Source organism: Zingiber officinale, chromosome 3A (assembly GCF_018446385.1).
Source record: "Zingiber officinale cultivar Zhangliang chromosome 3A, Zo_v1.1, whole genome shotgun sequence".
Lineage (NCBI taxonomy): Eukaryota > Viridiplantae > Streptophyta > Magnoliopsida > Zingiberales > Zingiberaceae > Zingiber > Zingiber officinale.
This window is the reverse complement of record NC_055990.1, coordinates 96,318,014-96,338,994: the sequence shown is the minus strand read 5'-3', so window position 1 is coordinate 96,338,994 and position 20,981 is coordinate 96,318,014. Positions and strand designations below refer to the sequence as shown.

The window sequence follows — 20,981 nt, the reverse complement described above, 5'->3', positions numbered from 1 at the left end:
GTTGACTTTCTCTTCGGACCTCCAGTTTTGGCTCCGCTTGCTTCGGTCCAGATCTTCTACTCCGATTTTGCTCGCTTGGGTGATTTCGGCCATCCGGAATAGAGTTCATCCGAACCCAACTTCCGGCCTTCTCGAGCAAACTTCCGCTCCAGCTTCTCGTCCCTCGGAATTGCTGCTTGCTTCCTTCTCGTCCGCTAGCGTACTCTTCCACAACTTTTCGTCCCTCGAATAGCTGCGTCTTTTGCTCCTCGAGCAATCTTCCGCTCCAGCTTCTCATCCCTCGGAAACACTACACGCTCCCTTCTTGTCCACCGGTATACTTTTCCGCAGCATCTCGTCCCTCAGACGCACTGAGCCCGTCAGCTCTCTCTCGTGTTGTCCTTCTCGCTAGCTGCGTTTTTCGCTCAACGCCTTGTGCTCCTAAGTTCCTATACACTTAGACACATAGTTAAACACAACAGGACCTAACTTAACTTGTTTGATTACATCAAAACTACCTTAGAGTATCAACACTTGATTTAATTTTATTAAAGTTTTTCATTAATTATCAGGATAAATTAGGAAGTAGGTCAACTATCTATTAATGATAATTTATCCGTTAATTTATCAAAACTTGGACTCGATCCTTAAATTACTCAGAGTTGTTGACAATATTTATAAAAATATAGAGGTAAAATAATAATTATAAACATTTTTTTAAAAAAAATAAAAGATTATCCTTAATTATTAAAATTGTAAAAAAGATATTTTATAAAACATATTAAAACAACACTCATTACATTTTTATTTATCATTAAATTGTAATGATTTTAATTAAGTTGAAATAATTTTAATTACGTTGGTACAATTTTAATCCAGTAAAAAAATATTTTATATTAAATAATTTTAATCAAATTAAATTAGGGAAAATATATTATAGATTGGTTTAAAAAAAATATTTTAAGATGAAAAATATTTTTATTTTTTTATTAAAAAGAATATCTTTTTTAACTAATAAATAAATAAATAAATAAGGAGAGAGCTATGCCTCGTTGAGTGTCACCGTCCGCAAACCCGCGAAGGCTTCGACGCAACCGGCGAGAATGTTCGGCTACGAGCGGGTGGAGAAGGGCGTCGGCGGCCTCGATGTCGACCTCGAGGCCGGAGGCACGGTCTACCCGGGCCTCTCCCGCGGCGAGAACGAGCTCCGCTGGGGCTTCATCCGCAAGGTCTACGGCATCCTCACCGCGCAGGTGATCCTCACAACCGCCGTCTCCGCCGTCACCGTCCTCCACCGACCCCTCAATTTGGCCCTCATCTCCAGCCCGGGACTCTCCCTCTTCCTCGCCCTCCTTCCCTTCGTCTGTATGCTCCCCTAAATTTCTAGATCTGATCTATGTTGACTCGTTTTCCGCTTTCAATTTCTCTATTTCCTTTCGATTGGGTTGATCTATCTTCTCATAATAATAATCGAGTATGTGTTATTTTAGATTTCAGATCTTCGATTCAGATGGTACATGGAGACCGATAAGATTTTAGTTTTTATAATTGCCGAAATTGGCATGATTAGCTCTAACAATATTGCATCAACGCCAGATCAGTGATTCCGCTGGTATTGATTTGAAATCCGAGAGATCTCGGATTTTTTTATTCCACATAAGAAACGATGGTGATGTTTGGCAATACAAATCTGGAACTAATTCCCAATTGGTTGTATCAGATGGGGATCAAGGAATTTATCAAATTGATGACTTTCTAAAACCCATCTCTAGGGTAATTTGACCTATTCACAATGGATCATATTGCTACTCTTAACAATTTTCAAGTTTTCTAAAGATTCTTGTAATCTAATTAACTCTAGTGATTTGTGCTAAGAATGAATGTGTCTATCAAACAAGTTCTGAAATAAAATGATTATAGTTTGGTAATAATTTGTGCTAAGAAAATATCTTTTGTCTTTGCCAATAAAATTGCTATGAAAAAGGATGTACAATGCAACCATAGAACAAATTTGTGTTGCTTTAATTTGTTTAGCATCTTTGTTGATGAACTATGGTGCCCTTGATCATGTTTGTTTATATCCTAGTTCTTCAAATTTCACCATTTGGCAATTTTTGTTTGAAGGAATCTTTAATACACCACCTTTTGTTCTTCTGCAACCTGATTTAGTGAATTTTCTGTGTTTTCCAAATTTTCGTATTTATTGTCATGCATATCTTATTTTGTAATAGTGTCAACCAGCATAGCTAATTGGTCAAGTGTTATATCCCAGTGTTGTGGCCATTGTACCATTATCAGCAAAAGCATCCACTAAACTTTGTGTTTCTTGGACTCTTCACTGTTTGTCTAAGCTTAAGCATCGGCGTGGCCTGTGCTAATACCCAAGGTGATGCTATTGGCCTCTTAAACAGTTTGCTTTGTGTTTTGCTTGTAAACCTTGTCATGCTTCAACAGGAAGAATTGTCCTGGAAGCATTGATTTTGACCTCAGCTGTGGTTGCATCCTTAACTGGATATTCTTTCTGGGCTTCAAGGAAGGGGAAGGACTTTAGCTTCCTTGGACCAATTTTGTTTGTTAGTCTCATTGTGCTTCTCCTGACTACTTTTATCCAGGTATGTCGAAATTAAGTTGATTTCAGTTGCATGTAAAATAGAATTCACTGATAGGCGATCAATAGAACCATATAATTTTTATAACTGGAATTCATTAGTTTTGAGAAGTTCTTTTTGTATTTGATTGGAGTTCGTCAATACTGCTACTCTAATGCTTTATGACCACAAAGATTGACCAGTGCGTTGAAGCTAAGATATCCATAAAAGCTAGTTACTAATTGCCACACGTAGAAATCTTCTGTTGTTCCTCTTTTAAATATAAGTTTATTACCAAACTTAAACAAATTAGCACGTAGTCAAAATCACTTTTCTACAACACTGAATCTGTGTTTTGGAACTGAAACTGGAACTTGAATGGACAACACAAACTTTATTTTGAATGTACAACACTGAATCTGTGTTGTGTTTTGCTACACTGAAACTGGAACTGGAACTTGAAGCTATGGTTTCGTAAAATACCTACCTTTTCCTTTTACCTTTGATGAATAATGAGGGGTAAAAGATGATAGGGGAAAAATTACGTCTCACAGTGAAAAGCATCTAAAATATCTGGATGCTCGTGCAACGGTGGAATTAGATGCATCCAGTCGCTCCCAAAGAGTTGTGACTCTTTGCTTGTTTGAACAATCTGACCATCCCAGCTTTGAATTTGCAGGATCTAGTGAGTTCTGTGCATTACAAAACTTAGGTTACGAGAGCATATGATATATACCTATAAAAAACTAGTCGAAGATTCCTCAACTGCAAGAGGGGGTTTGTAAAAAATATTGTAACTCTTAGAAGAATTCGATATTATTGGAATGGAAGTCCTATTTATCTTGTTCCGGTCTTGAATTTTTTCTTGTGCTTTTTGTTTCCATTGCAGATATTCTTCCCGCTTGGTCCAGCCTCAGTTGCAGTATTTGGCGGCCTTGGGGCTCTAGTTTTCTCTGGTTTTATAGTGTACGACACCGACAACCTGATCAAGCGCTACACTTACGATGAGTACATTTGGGCATCCGTTATTCTGTACCTAGACGTTCTCAACCTGTTCCTTTCAATCCTTAACATGCTCAAAGGCATGCAATCAGATGGTTAGGAGAATCTCAAATGGTAACTTCGAAGTAGAGTTGCTACTCCGACTATAAAGCTACGCGGAAGACAATCAAACTTGTGTATTGCATATGCTTGGGTCTAGTAATATTTTGGAGTCATGTTAAAGTGTAAGAAACTATGCTGACAATGGAGTTTATGTGCGATATGTCGATCCAACTGAACTCAGTCATCACTTGACGTAAATTAAATTATGGTTGACATAGTCTGACCAGAACCATGTCAACCTTGCCATGTTTGGAAGCTGTGTCGAATGCGGATTGACTGGCCATTTTGGCTCGATCGGGCATGATTCATCGACTAAGAGGGTATTTGGCTAAATTTATTAAAAATAACTTATAAACTTGTACAACTTATAAGTTGTTTTAGGAGCTTATAAGTTGTTAGATCTTATTTTAAAAATAAGTTGTTAAAGTGTTTTAAAGGTATTGATGTATTTGGTATTATAAGATCTTTTTATTAATAAAATTATCAAAAAGGGTATAATACTATTAATAGAGGATTTTGAGATTTTTATTAATAGAGAGTTTTGGACGAATTTTTGTACCGGGGGAGAGAAAATTAGAAAGAGACATTGACCGAGAAGATGACACAGTGTTGAAGAAAAGTCGACGGAGATAAAAAGATATTAGGCTTATAAAAATTTATGGAGGATAAGATGAGGATTTATGAAATTATATAAGGATATTTTAGAGAAAAAAAAAATATTAAAATAAGATCTTTTTTAAAAAAGTAAGGTCTTCTATATTTTTTTAAAAACAGTTTATAAGCTCCAAAACAACTTATTTTGACAACTTATAAGCTATTTGAAAAAAAATTTACCAAACAAATTTGAAGAACTTATAAGTTCCAAAACAGCTTATAAGCTGTTTTAAAGAGCTTATAAATTCAGCCAAACACCCTCTAAAAGCACTCCTTAATCCCTATTTTTAATCATCGTGATGAGCAATACATATTTTTCTAATAAATATTTTTTTTTTTCAATTTTCCATATAATTAATATTTTTATATGGAAAAGTGTCAAAATCATTCCAGAAAATTAAATTTTTAAGAAAATTAAATTTATAATTCTAATTATTTTGTCAAAAATATTATTACAAATTACTTTTTATCATTTCTAATTTTATAATAAAAGAAAATGTTTCTTGAACAATAATTATTATCAAAATTCAATTTAGATTAGCGTACTAATTTAGTATCTCTTATTTTATTATGTTATAAATTTTAGTAAAGGAAAATAATTTTAATCAAGAATTTAAAATTACATATCTACTCTTTTATTTAAAAAAAATTCAAATTTATCGGAACATAAAAAATATAATTTTTAAATTTGAATATTTTAAAGCGTTTTTTTTAAAACAGGTAAATAAACTTCCTCCGAATTAGTACAGCTTGTTTACCGAACAAGAAGGAATTAGTACAGCTTTTTTACCGAACTAGGAAAATTTTCAAAATATCCAAAATTTTAAAGACTATCAAATCACTTACACAATTTTATTTTTTTACTTCTATTAATATCCTAGTACTGCTACAATTATAGCAATCGAATTTTATAGTTTTAAAAAAATAATTGATTCTTATTAAAAAAATATATTATTTCAATATAGTAGGTTTAATTGATATTTAAAGATATTTATATAATCAAGAGAATTAGAAAATCATATAGGAATTAATTTTATGTTATTCCGAGCTCTCTAAATTCATCAGTCTGTTTTCATTAATTCGAAACGGACTGATAGATCTAAAGAACTCATAATAATATAAAGTCAATTCTTATATATTTGTTTAATTCTCTTGATTATATAAATGTACTTAAATATTAATTTGACTCACTATCCTAAGAGTAGATTTTTTTAAAATATGAATATGTCTAAAAAAATTTAATTCGTATTCAAAAAATTATTGCTCTCAATATATTAGGTCAAATTGATAAATTGATATTTGAGGGTATAAATATAATCATAAGAACCAGACGAACTCATAGGACATAATTTCATGTTATTCCAATCCCTCTAGGTTCATCAACCGATTTTGTCCGAATGAACCTAAAAAGTTTTGGCCAAAATCGACTGATAGACCTAGAGAACTCAGAATGACGTGTGATCTTGTTTGAAAATCGGGAAGATGGTTAGTCGGGGATGTGGTTGTTATATTAACTAGATGTAGACCGTGCTCCGCTCTGCAATATGAGAAATGTTAGTGTCGAACCAAGGAAGGGATCCCCAACATTGGCCCTCCGACGTTTAAGTCAGTCATCAGAAAGAGGGAAGAAAACAGAGCAACAGCAAACACAAGTGTGAATAGTGAATAACGCGTACCTCCAGCGGTGCATAGACCCCCTTTATATAATAACGCCCCAACAGGCGACATGCACGCTCCTTGAGGCATGTACATGTTCTCTAATTTGTCCTATGAAAGGACTTATCAGGAAAGTGCCTCTAATACTATACCTTAACAAGGCATGCACATCCCTGACAAGACAGTAGAAACTTTCGTCATACGATTCGCCTATTGACCATGCCTTGTGTTAGCGACACTATCACCCAGAGGATATTACATCAATGATCCCTCTGCTCGGTTGAGTTGGATAGTCGCTCGGCTGGGAGCTCCTTAGTTCGGTCAGACTCGGCTACTCTTCCTTGCGGTGAATCAACTCGATTGCTTATTTCCGCCCGACCGGACTAACAATCCGATCGTACAATGTTCCTCTGCTCCGTGATGAGCACCTGATGATCTTGGCTATACGGGTGTTCTATTCGAACTAGCCCTTTACTGGTCGGTGTAAGTACCCCATGGTAGTTTTGATGTGATCAACCAAGTTAGGTCCTGTTGGTATTTAACCCTTGTGTCTAAGTGTGCATAAACTTAGGAGTACAGGAAGTCGAGCGAAAGACGCAGCTAGCGATAAGGCCAACACGAGAGAGAGCCGACGGGCTCAGTGCGTTCGAGGTACGAGGTGCTGCGGAAGAGTACGCGAGCGGATGAGAAAGAGGCGTGCGGCGTTTTCGAGGGACGAGAAGCCGGAGCGAAAGTTTGCTCAAAGGCCGAAAAATGGGTTCGAGTGAACCCTATTCTGGATGGTCGAAATCACCCAAGCAAGCCAAGCCGGAACAGAAGACCTAAACCAATGCGAGTGAAACCGGAGTGAAAAACCAAGACAGAAAGTCAACAAAATGTTGACTTTCTGAATCCGGGCGCCTGAAACCCTTCCGGGCACTCGGAGCAAGATTTTATTTGAAACGCGACGTGGCACGTTCAGTTGCGACGAGGATAAAAGTTTATCCCCCTAGACGCCTGGAACCCTTCCAAGTGCCTCGATCAGGGCTATAAATAAAGCTATGGTCCCAAAAGCTAAAATAGAACACTTGTAATCATTTATTTTTCGATTTAGCTTTGTAATTGAGTGCTTCAACTGTTGTAAGAGGCTTCTCCACCTACGCCTGAAAGAGAATTTGATTAGTACTTCAGAGTTTTGGATTAACAACCTTCCCGGATGTAATTAAGTAAAAAATCGTAGTCTCTTCCTTTCTTTAATTAGTCTCTTTTTTTATGCAAGTGTTAGGTTTAATTAAGCTATAACGTTCGAGGAATGTTCATTTTATTCTGCAAGCTATTCACCTCCTCTAGCCGGTCACCAAAGGGACCAACAGTTAGACGGTTCATGTTCAATTGGCCACTGCAGGAGAGCTTCGCTCGACCCCCTTTGGTGAGCCCGTTGGTTCTCTGGCATTGACCTCCTTGACTTTGACCTTCACGTCGACTGCTATCTTCGTCCTTTAACCCACACTTAGTGGGCCCCCCTTTATCACCACATTACAAGTCTTCCCCTCAAGTCTAGTTGAAGGAGATTGTAAGTCTGTCTGACTAGACGAGCAGTGCTTCAGGTGACCTTCTATCGCTCGGGCACTCTCTGTGCTCTAGCTATCGGTCGGCTCGTATCTTCTAATTGTCGTTCGGCCTTAGTTTATTAACTTGAGCCCAAGCATCGTTGGCTATAATGAGCGTCGAAGTTTTATTGCTGACTTGGAGATCTCATTCACCAACCGACCATTCCTTTTTCTGCCAAGCTGATCGGGACGGTTGACAACAACACTTAGCAAAATTTTCCATTTCTCTGTGCTTTCTTGGATGAGCACCCATTCATATTGGCTGATGTCATCTAAATTTATGGAAGACTATGTAAATCTTTGATCATTATAGTCGAGCAAGAGGTCATGCCTTTTAATTAAGTCTCATTAATGTCTTCCAGTAGCCGACTGCCATGTGCCCCCCTCATTACCGCCACGTGCTTGACTTGACAAGTGGATATCCATTGATGATGTGATAGGAACCTTTTCAAATTCTACAGTCATATCTTATCCTGGTTTTGTGCAACCCTTGATCGGATGGCTCGGAGCGATTGGTCGTGAGGTTTATAAAACCTCATTTGCTTACCGTCTCCTTCACATTGCCTTGCACTTTCGTTTTCGTTTTCGAGCACGCTCTGTGATGCTTCTCCTCCTCATCTCTGCCGGCGACCTTTCTTAGCAAGGTTCTTTCTTTCCTTCGTCAAATTCATGCATCGCTTCTTCTCGATTTCTTTGTTTTCGATGGCCGATTCTCCGCAACCTCTTGTGTCTGTCCCCGGGCTCTGGTACACTCCCACCGAGTCCAAATTTAATGGGGATGAGATAGACCAAATGAAATCTACCTATCATTTCCACTCTGACTATCAGATAGTCATACCCTCCGCCTATGATTGGCCCCACAAGCCTCCAGTCGATTTTCTGTTCTTCTTTAAGGACCAATTTTGTGCCGGTCTTCGATTCCCATTCATCCTTTCTTTTCCGCCATTTGGAAATATTTCCATATCTCCCTACATCAATTAGTGTCGAACTCGTTTAGGTTGTTGTGTGGGGTTATCATATTATTTCGTCTGCACGACATCCCTTTAGTGCCTCGGGTCTTCCATTACTTTTATTATTCTAAATTGTCCGAGCCAAGGGACCTTTTTGTTTCAAGCTCGAGTCGACTCTGTCTTTTTTGATAAAATGCCTTCCTCTAATAAACACTCGAGAGAGTATTATTTTTTTGTTCACTTTCCTGTTCGACTAGACTTCCCGATCGACTGGCAGATGGAAGTGATGCAGCCTCCTTCTCTTGGGAGATATCGAAACCGATCAGACTATCTCCAAGCAACCTCCATTTTGGCTGGTCAGAAGTATCACATCCATCGGCTACTGTTGGAGAACGTCCTATACGTGTTCGAACTGAGCCCGATCCGTACGCGGCTGCTGTCCAACCTAGGTATGCTCTTTCTTCTCCTCATCTTTGAATCTAACTAATTTTTCTTCCTTTTTTGCAACCCAAATCATGCTGAGGGCGCATCTGAGCTGCAAGAGCAAGCTTGCGGATGCTGAAATCAATGTTGCGAGCATGGTCGAGCTGAAGAGTTATGGTCTATAGCTGGTCACCCACTCTAACGATCTGCTCAGCGAGGCTGGAGGGACACACGCACTGGCCAATGAGGGTGGAGCTGTCAGACAATAGTTAGCGATGTTAGGGCTGCTACAGCAGACCTGCCTCCTGAACTACCTTCCATGTTGTCGATCGCGGTGTCCTCAGAGTTGACCACATCAAGTGAGCCTCTAATACAACACAAGAGGCATCGCATGGAAGCTTCTTCCCGATTGGCCACTTCGGCCTTGCAGACCCCTGCTCGTATTGGTGTGCGCCTCTCCTCTGAGCAGGGTGAAATTTCATCACCCGCCTTTCCCGAGCCGGTGGGTGTCCCAATCCCTACATCCGTGTCATTCAACCGAACACCATCTCTATCCACATTGTTGTCGGGGACCATATGCATGCTTCCTGTCACGTATATGCCACCGCACTCCTCACCGGCAACACAAGTATCCATCATTCGGTCGTCCTTGAAGCCCAAGTCCATGGGCAAAGTGACTTCTGAGCCCTCTAGTCCAAGCAGCTAGAGGCACATAACGACCATCATCCACTTGCCCACTGCTAAATAGCGTCAACCGGATGGCACTGAGGCCTTTTCCCCCAGCACCAAATTCAGATTCAAGGGTTGCTAGCATAGGTGTGAGCCGATACTAGGGCCCACGTGGTGGTCATCTCCCCGGGGGAGCTCGCAAACAGCCACACTCGGATGACCACTGGGGTATGTATATTGTTTCTAGATTTACTTGCTTATATCCCGCTCGGTACTTATAATCTTATTACCACTGCAGTACTGGGTCGAGAGTCTGGCCATGTGCCAAAAGCTAGCATTTTTGGAGCACAAGGTTCAGCAGCTTCGCGCCTCGAGTGGCGTCTCTGAGGCCTCCCATGCTCAACTTGAACAGCTGACCACCAAGGCGGCTCAGCTAAAGGCTGATCTACAGAAGATCTTCGAGTTGCTGAAGGAGGAAAGGAGCAAGATTGCTAAGCAGACTTCCCAAATGGTGAAGCTCAACAAGCAGACCAGCTCCTTTGAGTCAATTCTGCCAACACCAGGAAGCTTCGAGCCATCAAGGACTTAGATATTAAGAACAAAGAGACTCAGATCTTGGCTCAGATAATGAATGAGGCTGAGGCAACTCTAAGTGCAGAGCGGGAGAGTCGATCGGCTGAGCAAGCTATGGCGAAGATCTAGCTTGCCACCAAGGATGCTGACTTGGCCTCACTGAAGGACGAGTTGGAGGCATCCCGATCGAACTTCCAAATTTGTCAAGATATAGAGCCTAATCAAGTTAAAGTCTTCAAACATGACTATCTCCGTTGGGACCCCTTTAATAATCGACTCACTGATCGGTCGGTCCGTCTCTTCAATTTTGGTATAGATGGGATCCTCAACTGCTGAAGGACGGCGACTGTCTCCCTACCGCAGTAACTAACAAGATCATTAGTCGGGAGAAGCTAACTGAGTCGCTACTAGACGACGTGCTGGATTATCTCGAGTGACCTCCCCTCTCTGCTCCGCAGACCTCCTTTTATACTCCCTCTAGATGTTATGTAAAAAATTTTCTAAGTATTAAGGCATGAATGCCCGTCCGACCCTTCTTCTTTCTGTCAACTTTTGCAAGCGTTAATAAAGGCATCATCGTTTGGCTCAAGTGGGGTTGTGTACCACTTAGCGTTTTGTGAAAATTTTTGAAGTATAAAATTTCCCGCCATCCCGATCGTCGATGTAACTAGTCGCTGAGATGTCCGAGTGATCACTTCAGCATGGTCGAACGACCATATTTTAGCAAAAAATTGCTGCTTCTAGCCACAACTCAACTTCTTATCATCATTATTCCAGGCTTTTATAGCCGTCGATCGACTTTATTTGTCATAGGCTTAGGTTTATAGTCGTCGCTCAGCTATTGTTGGCATATACTCGAGTTTATAGCCGCCGCTCGATTGTTGTTTCGTCGACAAGGGTTTATAGTCGTCGCTCGACTGTTGACGTAGACTAGGGTTTATTGTCTCCACTCAACTGTTGACATAGACAAGGGTTTATAGTCGCACTCAACTGTTGACGTAGACAGGGGTTTATAGTTGTTGCTCAATTGTTGATTTCGTCGACAGAGGTTTATAGACGCCGCTCAACTGTTGACATAGATAAGACGTTATAATTGTCGCTTGACTGTTGATGTAAACAAAGATTTATAGTCACTACTCGATTGTTGATGTAGATCGGGATTTATAGTCCTTGCTCGACTGTTGATTTTGTCAATAGGGGTTTATAGTCGCCGCTCGACTGTTGATGTATACCAGGATTTATAGTCGTCGCTCGACTTTTAACTCGACCGAATGACACAAGAGTTTGGAACACTCAGGATTTTTATTCATTGTTTTCCTGCATCCACAAGACATACATTTATACAAGTACATCTGAATTTAACTACGCACCTCTCACCCGACCCTATAGGGCTGGAGATGGTTTGCGCTATAGGGATGATCGAGCTTTCTTCCGTTTTCGCCTTGCAGATAGTAGGCTCTTGAGTGGAGCTTCTAGATGACTTTATTAGGTCCCCCCTATGGGGCTTCTAGATTAGTGATGTTGCCAACCGGTTTCACCCTTTTCCACACCAAGTCGCCAACCTGGAATGACCTTGGGATCACCCTTTGGTTATAATTCTACTTCATGCATTTCCTGTACGCCATCAATCGGACGACGACTTTATCTCCCGCTTTGTCCACCAGGTCGAGCTCCATGAGTCTTCGCTCGGTATTTTCATCGTCGTAGAGCTGCACGCGATCGGAATCTACTCACTAGAACCACCACTTCACCTCCGTACACTAGATGGAACGGGGTGACGCCAGTCGTCTCTCTTGCTGTAGTGTGATGGGCCCATAATACACTAGAGAGTTCATCGACCCAGCTGTCTCCATCATGGTCGAGCCGAGCCCGTAACTGTTGGTCCCTTTGGAGGCCAGCAAGAAGGGAGGGGTGAATTACCCTGAAAAAAATAAATCTAACCTTTCTCAGATTTTCAACTAAATAACAAACAGTTATAATAAAAAAAACAGAGACTAATTAAAAGAAAACAGACACAGGGTATTTACTTGGTTTGCAATCAGAAGATTGCTAATCCAAGACGAATACAGCGCACTATTTGATGATCTCCTTTGGGCGGAGTAGCCTCTTTACAACGTTGACAGCACAAACAGAAAAGTAAAGCGCAGAGAAACTGATTACAAGTGAAGTGCATTAACTGTGCAAATCAGTGCTATATTTATAGCACTGTTCGGGGTGTCCAAAGGGTTCCGAGCGTCCTGGGGGGATAAAATTTTATCCCCCAATGTTCAGATCGAGTCAAACCACGATCTGGTCAAAATCCACTTCCAAGCCCCGAGACGGTCCGGGCGCCCGAAATGGATTCGGGCGCTCGGACCACTTAAGTCAACCCAATTGACTTTTTGTGGTCCGGTTCCACTGCTCCGGTTCAGCTCGTCTTAGTCTGGGTCTTCTGTTTCGGCTCCGCTAGCTTGGGTGATCTCGGCCATTTGGAATAGGGCTCACCCGAATCCAAGTTCCGGCCTTCTCCTCGAGTAGCCTTCCTTCCCGGTTTATCGTCCCTCCAACGTTGCGTACGTTCTTCTCGCCCACTGGCATACAATTCCTCGGTTACCTCGTCCCTCGGACGCACCGAGCCCATCGGCTCTCTCCCCGTGTCGTCCTTCTCGTTAGTCGCTTCTTTTGCTCGACTTCCTGTATTCCTAAGCTCCTGCACACTTAGACACAAGGGTTAGACAAAATATGTCCTAACTTAACTTGTTTGATCACATCAAAATTCTTTAGGGTTCCAACAATCTCTCCCTTTTTGATATGAGCAACCCAAGTTAAGCTATGGTAAACATATGCAATAAAAATAATTAATTTACAAATAAGTCCAAAAGATTTTTCAATTTAAAGAATGTATACCTCCACCTAGAATTAACATTCTTCTCCCCCTTTGATCACATAAAAATGGGATTCCTTTTAACAAGTTTAAGGTAAATTCTAACTTAAAGAAACTATAAGTGTTAAAAAATTTCATAAGGGAAAAAAATTAAGGCAAATTGCAAAAAAAATTCTAACTTAAAAGAAATTTTAAAGTGTTTGACAAGCATAATTTTTAAGTTTCAAATTAAAAAATTAAGTTTCAAATATAATTCAGAATTTAGAAGAAATTTTCATAAGAAAAAAAACATTTTTGAATATGTTTTCTAGAACAAATTAAATAACTCTTTTAAAGCATTAAGTAATTTAAATTAATGATTTTTCAATCAGTCAATTAAACTTTTCATTTCGATACTTGGCGTCTAGGCAGTGACGAGGCACTAGGTCTTCTTGGTTATTGGAGCAACAACCACTTTCTAGACAAAGGCGCATAAAAAAATTACATGTTTAATTCTCTTGCTGAAAATGCTAAATCTAATTTTGATTTTTAAATCAAGCAAATTTTTGGAACCCAATAGAGGTTCGTTCTTTCCTACAGGGTTAATCAAGTATTTTCTAGGTACATAGGCTTTTGCTATTTTTCTAAATTGACTTTGGTGAAACCTATAGTACCAGTTTAGTCCTCTATAATTTTTAAAACCAGAAATATTTGAACAGGTAGAGTTTTTCAATCTTTCTATTTCTTCTTTTAATTTTTCATTTTCAAGTTTAATCTTATCAAAATCCTCTAATAGACATGATTTTGCTAAAGTTCTTTTTATTTCTAAGTTTTCATTTTTTAATTCAGTATTTTTACCTTTTAATTTGTACATAGACTTAGCCATAGCCTTAATACTGAAATAAAACTGATCAGGAGGTAAGAGACATACCTCATTTACCATATCAGACTTGAAGTTTGACTCTCTCCCTGCTTCGTTGCATTCATCTGACGTCCCTCCCCCTTCATCGATGCTGGGTTCTGATGTACTTTGCCATTCATAGCTTGTCATCAGTGCTATCTCGGCATATTCTTGAATCTCTAACTCATATGATGAACTATCGTCCCAAGTTGTTTTTAGATTCTTGTGCTTTTTGGGTATCTTGACTTTGTCCTTCTTTAGTTCTGGGTAGTCTTCTTTTAAGTGTCCTTCCTTTTGACACTGGTAGCAACGCATCCTTCTCTATTTCTTGGATTTTTTTTATTCTGCATTTCTTTAAATTTATTAGATCTAATTTTTTTAAAAAAAATTCTTACAATATATGTTTTCTGATCCTCTTCTGAATCTGACTCGGGTTCATCCTTCTTGGTTGCGTTTAGTGCGATCATCTAGCTTGATTCCTTTGTTGTCCCTGCACACTTGGTTTCATGTAATTCAAGAGTAGAGAACAATTCTTTTAAAGTACTTACTGTTGGATTGTGAAAGTCGAAAGAGGGGGGGGGAATATCGATTTGAAATTTTTATCGAGAGATTACGCAGTGGAAAATGTATAAGCAAAAAGAGAGAACAACGCTAACACAGTTCGATTTACTTGGTTCGGAGCATGTGTCGACTCTTGCTCCAAGGCTCACACACAAGGGTGCTTTCGATGGGCAATTCACTAGCAATTCGTAAATTATTACAAACTAAGTACAATTGCCTTAAAATAAAAGTATACCGACGAGACCAAGGAATTAAAATAAGAGAATCGTCGGAAGAGCGTCGCAGCGTCGTAGGAGCACAAGAGAGTAGTTCTTGAGTTGTTGTTGGAGCTTCAGCCTTGACCCTCCTTTTATAGGAGGTTCGGGGCGCCTGGAACCCTCAGGACGCCCTGGTTGTGATGTATCCGAGCCAACCAGCAAACTCCACTTGGCTCAGTGACGTTGGGGATAAAAGTTTACCTTCGGGCGCCCGAGTACCTCCTGGGCGCCCAGACCTCCGAGCGCCTGGGTACCTCCCGGGTGCCCGAACCCTGTTTTCCAACAACTTCCTACCCGTAAGAAAACGTTTAGTCCGAGGCAAATATATATCCTCCAAAACAGAGTGTTAGCACAATTATAATAAACAAAAATAGTATTAATTAGATTCTGATACTGGAATCTAGTCAAGATATCGACTTAGAGTTCCAAAATGGTTCTAAGTCGGATCGGCGCCTAAGTTCCCTTCCCGGGAATGTGCCCTCATAGTCACTCCCCTCCAGTGACTTACCTTTACTTACCTGCCAGACGTCATGTCAGCCCTTCGACCCGTCTGGACTTCATGCCAGCTATCCGGTCAGCCCGTCGACCTAACTGGACTTTATGCCAAACGTTCGGTCAGCCCATCGACCCGTTTGGACTTCGTGCCAGCTATCTGGTTGTCCCGTCGACCTAGCTGGACTTCGTGCCAGACATCCGGTCAACCCGTCGATCTGTCTGGACTTCTCCTGCATACTCGATCAAAGTGTTAAATCAACAACAAAACTAACTTAACCTCTTTTGTCATTCATCAAAACATGGGTTAGACTGTTAGTGCTAACCACACCAACAATCTCCCCCTTTTTGATGGAATGACAACTTGATTAAGTTAGTGCTAAATGCAAGTGAAACAAGCATTAACAGGTTTTTAAGTTAGTTTTTGTTTTCAATTTGTTTTAGTTAACTTAACCACCTAACCCTTCCCCTTTGACATTCATCAAACATAAACATTGATCAAATAATCATAAATACAAAAATATTGCAAAAAGAATACAAACACAAATTAGATCGACTCAGGGGAGTTAAATAATTAGAAATTTTGTTTTAAAAAGTATTTCTTATAGGTTTTTAAAAAATGACTAAGTTAGAAAGATAACTAATTTAGCAACATATCTTAGTAATAAGTTTGCAGATTAATTTTTAAAAGATAATTATTGCAATCATAAATTTATAAAAGCTAATTTTTCAAGTATAAGTTTAAAAAGTCCAAAATTCCAAACATAAGTTTATATGTTCCAAAAGCTTTTCAAAATAAATTTGAACTTGAAACATTTTTCAAACATAAATTCTATAAAGATAATTTTCAAAAGTAACATTTTCAAAAATCAGGTAAAACTTAATGTTCAAAGTCTAGTTTTTCAAAGTTAAGTTTATGGAATTTAATTTGCAAGACTAAGTTATTATTTTCTTAAATTAATTTTCAATATTAAGTTTGAGAACTCATAATTTCAAAACTAAGTTTGTAACATTCGATTTTCATAACTAGTTTTTCAAACCAAGTTTATAACATAAAATTTTCAAAACCAATTTTTTAAAAAAATTTAACATAAAACTTAGTTTTTCAAAGGTTAGGTTTCATAAACACATTTCTAAAACATTTTTAGAAGAATATTTTCCAAAACCTAATTTTAAAAATATTTTTTAAAAATTTGAAAATAATTATTGCTCCCCCTTAGCCTGACATTATATCATCCGTCTAGCCAGTTAGCTACTTACTCACTATTTAGATGATAGCAGCTTTCACTTGGTTAGTTAAGTTAAGTCTAAGTATCAGTTAGTGTTTAACTACACTAAATGACTTAATTTGATTAATATCTGTTTGATATTTAATGCCCCGACTTATATCGATGCACTGATATAAGCATTTTAAGTCCAGGCAATCTGCCTATGCATCTCACCCCTTTCTATGTTTGGTAATTACAAATAAAGGAATCCTAGGGTGTTGGTGACATGCTCAAGTACTAGTCCTAGGGGAACATGATTTCTACGGAATTGTTCTAGTCTAAGGCTAAAACTATTTTGAAATTCTAAAAATAGGAAATTTAAAAAAAATAAAAATATTTTTCCTTAGAATTTGAAAATAACCATTTTTTTTAAAACAATTTTAAAATTCCTAATCTATTAAAGACAACAGACTAAGTCATTTTCAAAGTTAATATATGCCTAAGTAAGTGTAGCCCAGAATATCATAACTCAATGTCAAAATCAAGGTACATTGATCATGATGAAATATACATAGTGGTCGGGATGTCTATCAAGATGAGGAGGAGGGGTGTGGTCCGGGTGGTCCAGTTCCGAAGGAACGGAACATCTCGATCAGCTCAGCGTGACGGGTCCGGGCATCCTCTCGAGAACTGGATAGGTCACATCGGAGGTCCGAGATATCCTGTCTCACGTCTCGTCTCAGATCGGAGACCTCCTGCCGAAGACTCGTCATGGATAGCTCGAGTCCAGCAACTCAATTGCCTAGAGTGCGATGTGCAGGACGAGGTGCTCGGCCTGGAGGTGGAGGTGGTACCGGAGCCGGAGCATCCTCGCCAAATAGTGCAACTATGAACTCATCATGCTCTGCCGCCTCCTGGGCATCTGGGTATGGCTGGTGCTGTGGCCCCCTCTGCCAAGACATGACACCATCATCATCATTTATGTGGACACCTGCTAACGAGAAACTCCTAGGTCCTATGACGTCGAACTCAGTCATGGCCCGAACATTACCTCGGGTGACGTCAATATGTAGGTGGGCGAAATATACCGTCAAAATATGACAATACGGCATATGAACTCTAGTGCTGGTGACATATCCAGCTGCGTAGATAATGATCTGAAATATATGTAGACTAATATCTCTATCTAATCTATGGGAAAGTGGGTACAAAAGAAAGGAATGAAATGGGCGCATCATCGCTATGTCGCAAGTGGATAGTGGTAATATGCAGTAAACTAGGACCCTAAAGAGTGCATAATCATGAACTCGAAGGCCAACTAACCTAAACATAGTGACGGTGGGTACACGCTCCCCTCCGAAAAAATACGAATAAATCGTATCCAGAGTGATGTGTGAATAGGGATCACCAAATGGTAGATCCCTAGGGGGGTATCACTAAAAACGACACTCAGATGGTCATAACCCTAAGAAGTTCTGGATGGTGGTAGGAGATAGTGTAATATTCATACTGGCTACCCTAGTAACATAAGTGAGATTGTCTACCCTAACCAAGTTATTATAAAATTCAGCACATAAATCTATGTTTACTGAATTGGTACAGTAAACAAGGTTCCACAAGTTATAGTGGCTAATAACCTCTATAACTGGAACACAAGAACATAAGAAGAACTTTCTATTTAGACACTTAGTCCTAATAGCTACGTAAATGGTCAACTCAAACTTAATCCGAAGTTCGTCAGTGGGGAACCTAGGGTCTATACTAGCAGTCGAGGGCTCAACACCAGATGTAGAACGTTTTCTACAATAATAAGTAAAAAGACACTATAATAGGCACGAATCAATGAAATATTTAAAAACTTAGGAGGAAAGGTTTTACCGAGGCATCGTGACAAGAATTTTTAGAGATGACGACCTCGGTTGAATCGTACTAGCGTAATAACCGCAGAATAAAATTTTAAATTTGGTCACTCTCGCGGTAAAGCTCAGAAAAGAGCCTTAACAAGAGTGAAGGGGAGGTGGTGCAAAGGTTGGGGGCACCCCTGCCCCCCTATTTATAGGGGGCTTCGGGTGCCCAGACCGTTCCCGGACGCCCGGAGTTGGCTAGGGCGGGGCGCCCGAAGTCCCTTCCGGGCACCCCGGAAGGGAATACCAGGGGCGCCCGCCCCTGGTTTCTAACTTCAGTTTTTTTAAAAAAAAATAAAATTTAAGTTTAATGAATTTTTAAGTTTTAGAGAAAAATTAAGTTTAATTTTTAAAATTTTTAAGTTAAAAAAATTAAGTTTAATTTTAAAATAAATTTTTGAGTTAAAAACATTAAGTTTAATTTTAAAATAAAATTTTAAGTTTTTAAAAAATTTAAGTTTAATAAAATAAAATTTTGAGTTAAAAACATTAAGTTTAATTTTAAAATAAATTTTTTAAGTTTAAAAAAATTTAGTTTAATTTTAAAATAAATTTTTAAGTTAAAAAATTAAGTTTAATTTTAAAATAAATTTTTACATTAAAAAATTTAAGTTTAATTTTAAAATAAATTTTTAAGTTAAAAAAAATTTATGTTTAATTTTAAAATAAATTTTTAAGTTAAAAAAATTTAAAATAAATTTTTAAGTTAAAAAAAATTAAGTTTAATTTTAAAATAAATTTTTAAGTTAAAAAAAATTTAAGTTTAGTTTTAAAATAAATTTTTAAGTTTTTTTTAAAAAATTAATTTTAATTTAATTTAATATAATATTTTAATTTAATTTAATTTAATATAATATTTTTATTTTAATTTAATTTAATATAATATTTTAATTTAATTTAATTTAATTTAATATTTTAATTTAAATTTAATTTAATATTATATTTTAATTTTAATATAATATAATATAATATTTTAATTTAAATTTAATTTAATATAATATTTTAATTTTAATTTAATTTAATATTTCAATTTAAAATTGAGTCCTTAGTCAGCTCACCCAATCTACATTTTCAATCAGGGAATCCTATAATTTTGTAAGATGAATTAGATTCAATTTTAGGGTTTGATTTAACTTTGTGTTAGATTCAGGTTTAGCTTTGGGTTCAACAGATAGACATTCTCTGGATAAACTTCTGGGCTATGGTGAGTCACTTGGACATCATTAGAGTAACCATGCCTTCGAGGTTTTTCAAATAGTCCTATCCACTGGGCTTAGTACAAAACCTTGGTCTAACTGGTTAGGATCCATAAAGGGTAGCTTCGGTCAGTTCCACTTAGCTAAATGCACAAGGTCGAAATCATATCTTCCTAGACATGCATAGACTAAGCTTCTCTGACGTACTATCATCTAAAACTTCACCAGTACCATTTTTCAAGTTAGACTTGAACCCCTTTCTAATTAGTCCTAAGTACCCTGTCGGCTAGATTAGTTTTGGAGGTGTCAGCTATTCTGGAGCCTCCCCTTGAATTATTAGCCTTTAATTTTGCGTTCTAGGTTTATGTCTATTTCTTTTATAGTTATAATTTACTTGATGATAGTTTGAGTTTTGGTGAGTTTTAAAATATTCAGTTTTTGAATTTTTTTGTCTAGGTTTGTATTCTGATTTTTGATTTGATTTATTTGACTTTACGTAATATATTTTGTATTTGGGTATGTAGTATTGGTTAAGTCCTACTTGCGTGGTTAAACACGCTTTCGAACCCAAACTTTACTTGTTGGTTTGTGCTGGGTTATTAATGATTTAAATATTTTATTTGAGCTTGACTTATAGCCAAGTTCGATTTTATTGTAAATTGCTTTTTGGTTATTTAAGATTATATCTAAGTTCTTAGATCTTGTTGTAAATTTTTCTAGCATATCTTTTAATTTGTTAATTTCTAATTTTAGTGTCAAATTTTCCTCCTCAAGTGTTAGATCTTGAGTTGGATTATTATTAGTGATTTGTTCCTTAAGGTTTTGATTCTCCCCAAGGAGCAATTTGTTTTCATTTTCTGATTTAACTAATTTATTATTTAAACAAGAAATAATTTTAAAGAACTTTCTATTTAACTTTAGGTATACCTCTTCGGGACCTTCGAGAATGAGTACGGACTCGTGACTCTATTCGGGTTCAGACCCGTCTGTCGATTCGTCCTCCGACTCTGCTTCGCAGGCCATCAACGTGAGGTAACTCTAGTTCTTCTGATCTTCGTCCTCCGATTCTTCCGAAGATGAGTCATCCCACGTTGCTTTGAGGGCCTTCTTTTTGATCGGCTTCGTTTTGTCGTTCTTCAATCTTGAACACTCGTTCTTGTAGTGCCCCTTCTTGTTGCATCCGAAGCACGTCACGTTCCTCGGTTCGGTTGGAGAACTGATCTTTTGTAGATCCTTCTTACTGAAGCTCTTCTTCCGCCTAGTGAACATTTTCCTTACCAGGTTCACCAGGTACTCTTCGTCTTCAGAGTCCTTATCAGAATCTTCTTAAGGTCCAGACTTGTTCTTCTTTTCTTTGGAGAAACCTACAAACAAAGCAATACCTTTCTCGGCCCTGACGTTAGTTTGCTCGTGTAATTCTAATTCGCAAAACAGT

General features: G+C 38.2%; 1 protein-coding gene across 1 annotated transcript; it reads left to right on the top strand.

The window, feature by feature from the left end:
* Window positions 1–1,023: 1,023 nt before the first annotated feature.
* On the top strand, window positions 1,024–3,917 carry LOC122052100 (BI1-like protein). Its single transcript, XM_042613502.1, has 4 exons — window positions 1,024–1,344; window positions 2,252–2,365; window positions 2,434–2,591; window positions 3,457–3,917. The coding sequence occupies exons 1-4, from the start codon at window positions 1,083–1,085 to the stop codon at window positions 3,667–3,669; spliced, it is 747 nt and encodes a 248-aa protein (XP_042469436.1). The 5' UTR covers window positions 1,024–1,082; the 3' UTR covers window positions 3,670–3,917.
* The last annotated feature ends 17,064 nt before the right edge of the window (window positions 3,918–20,981 follow it).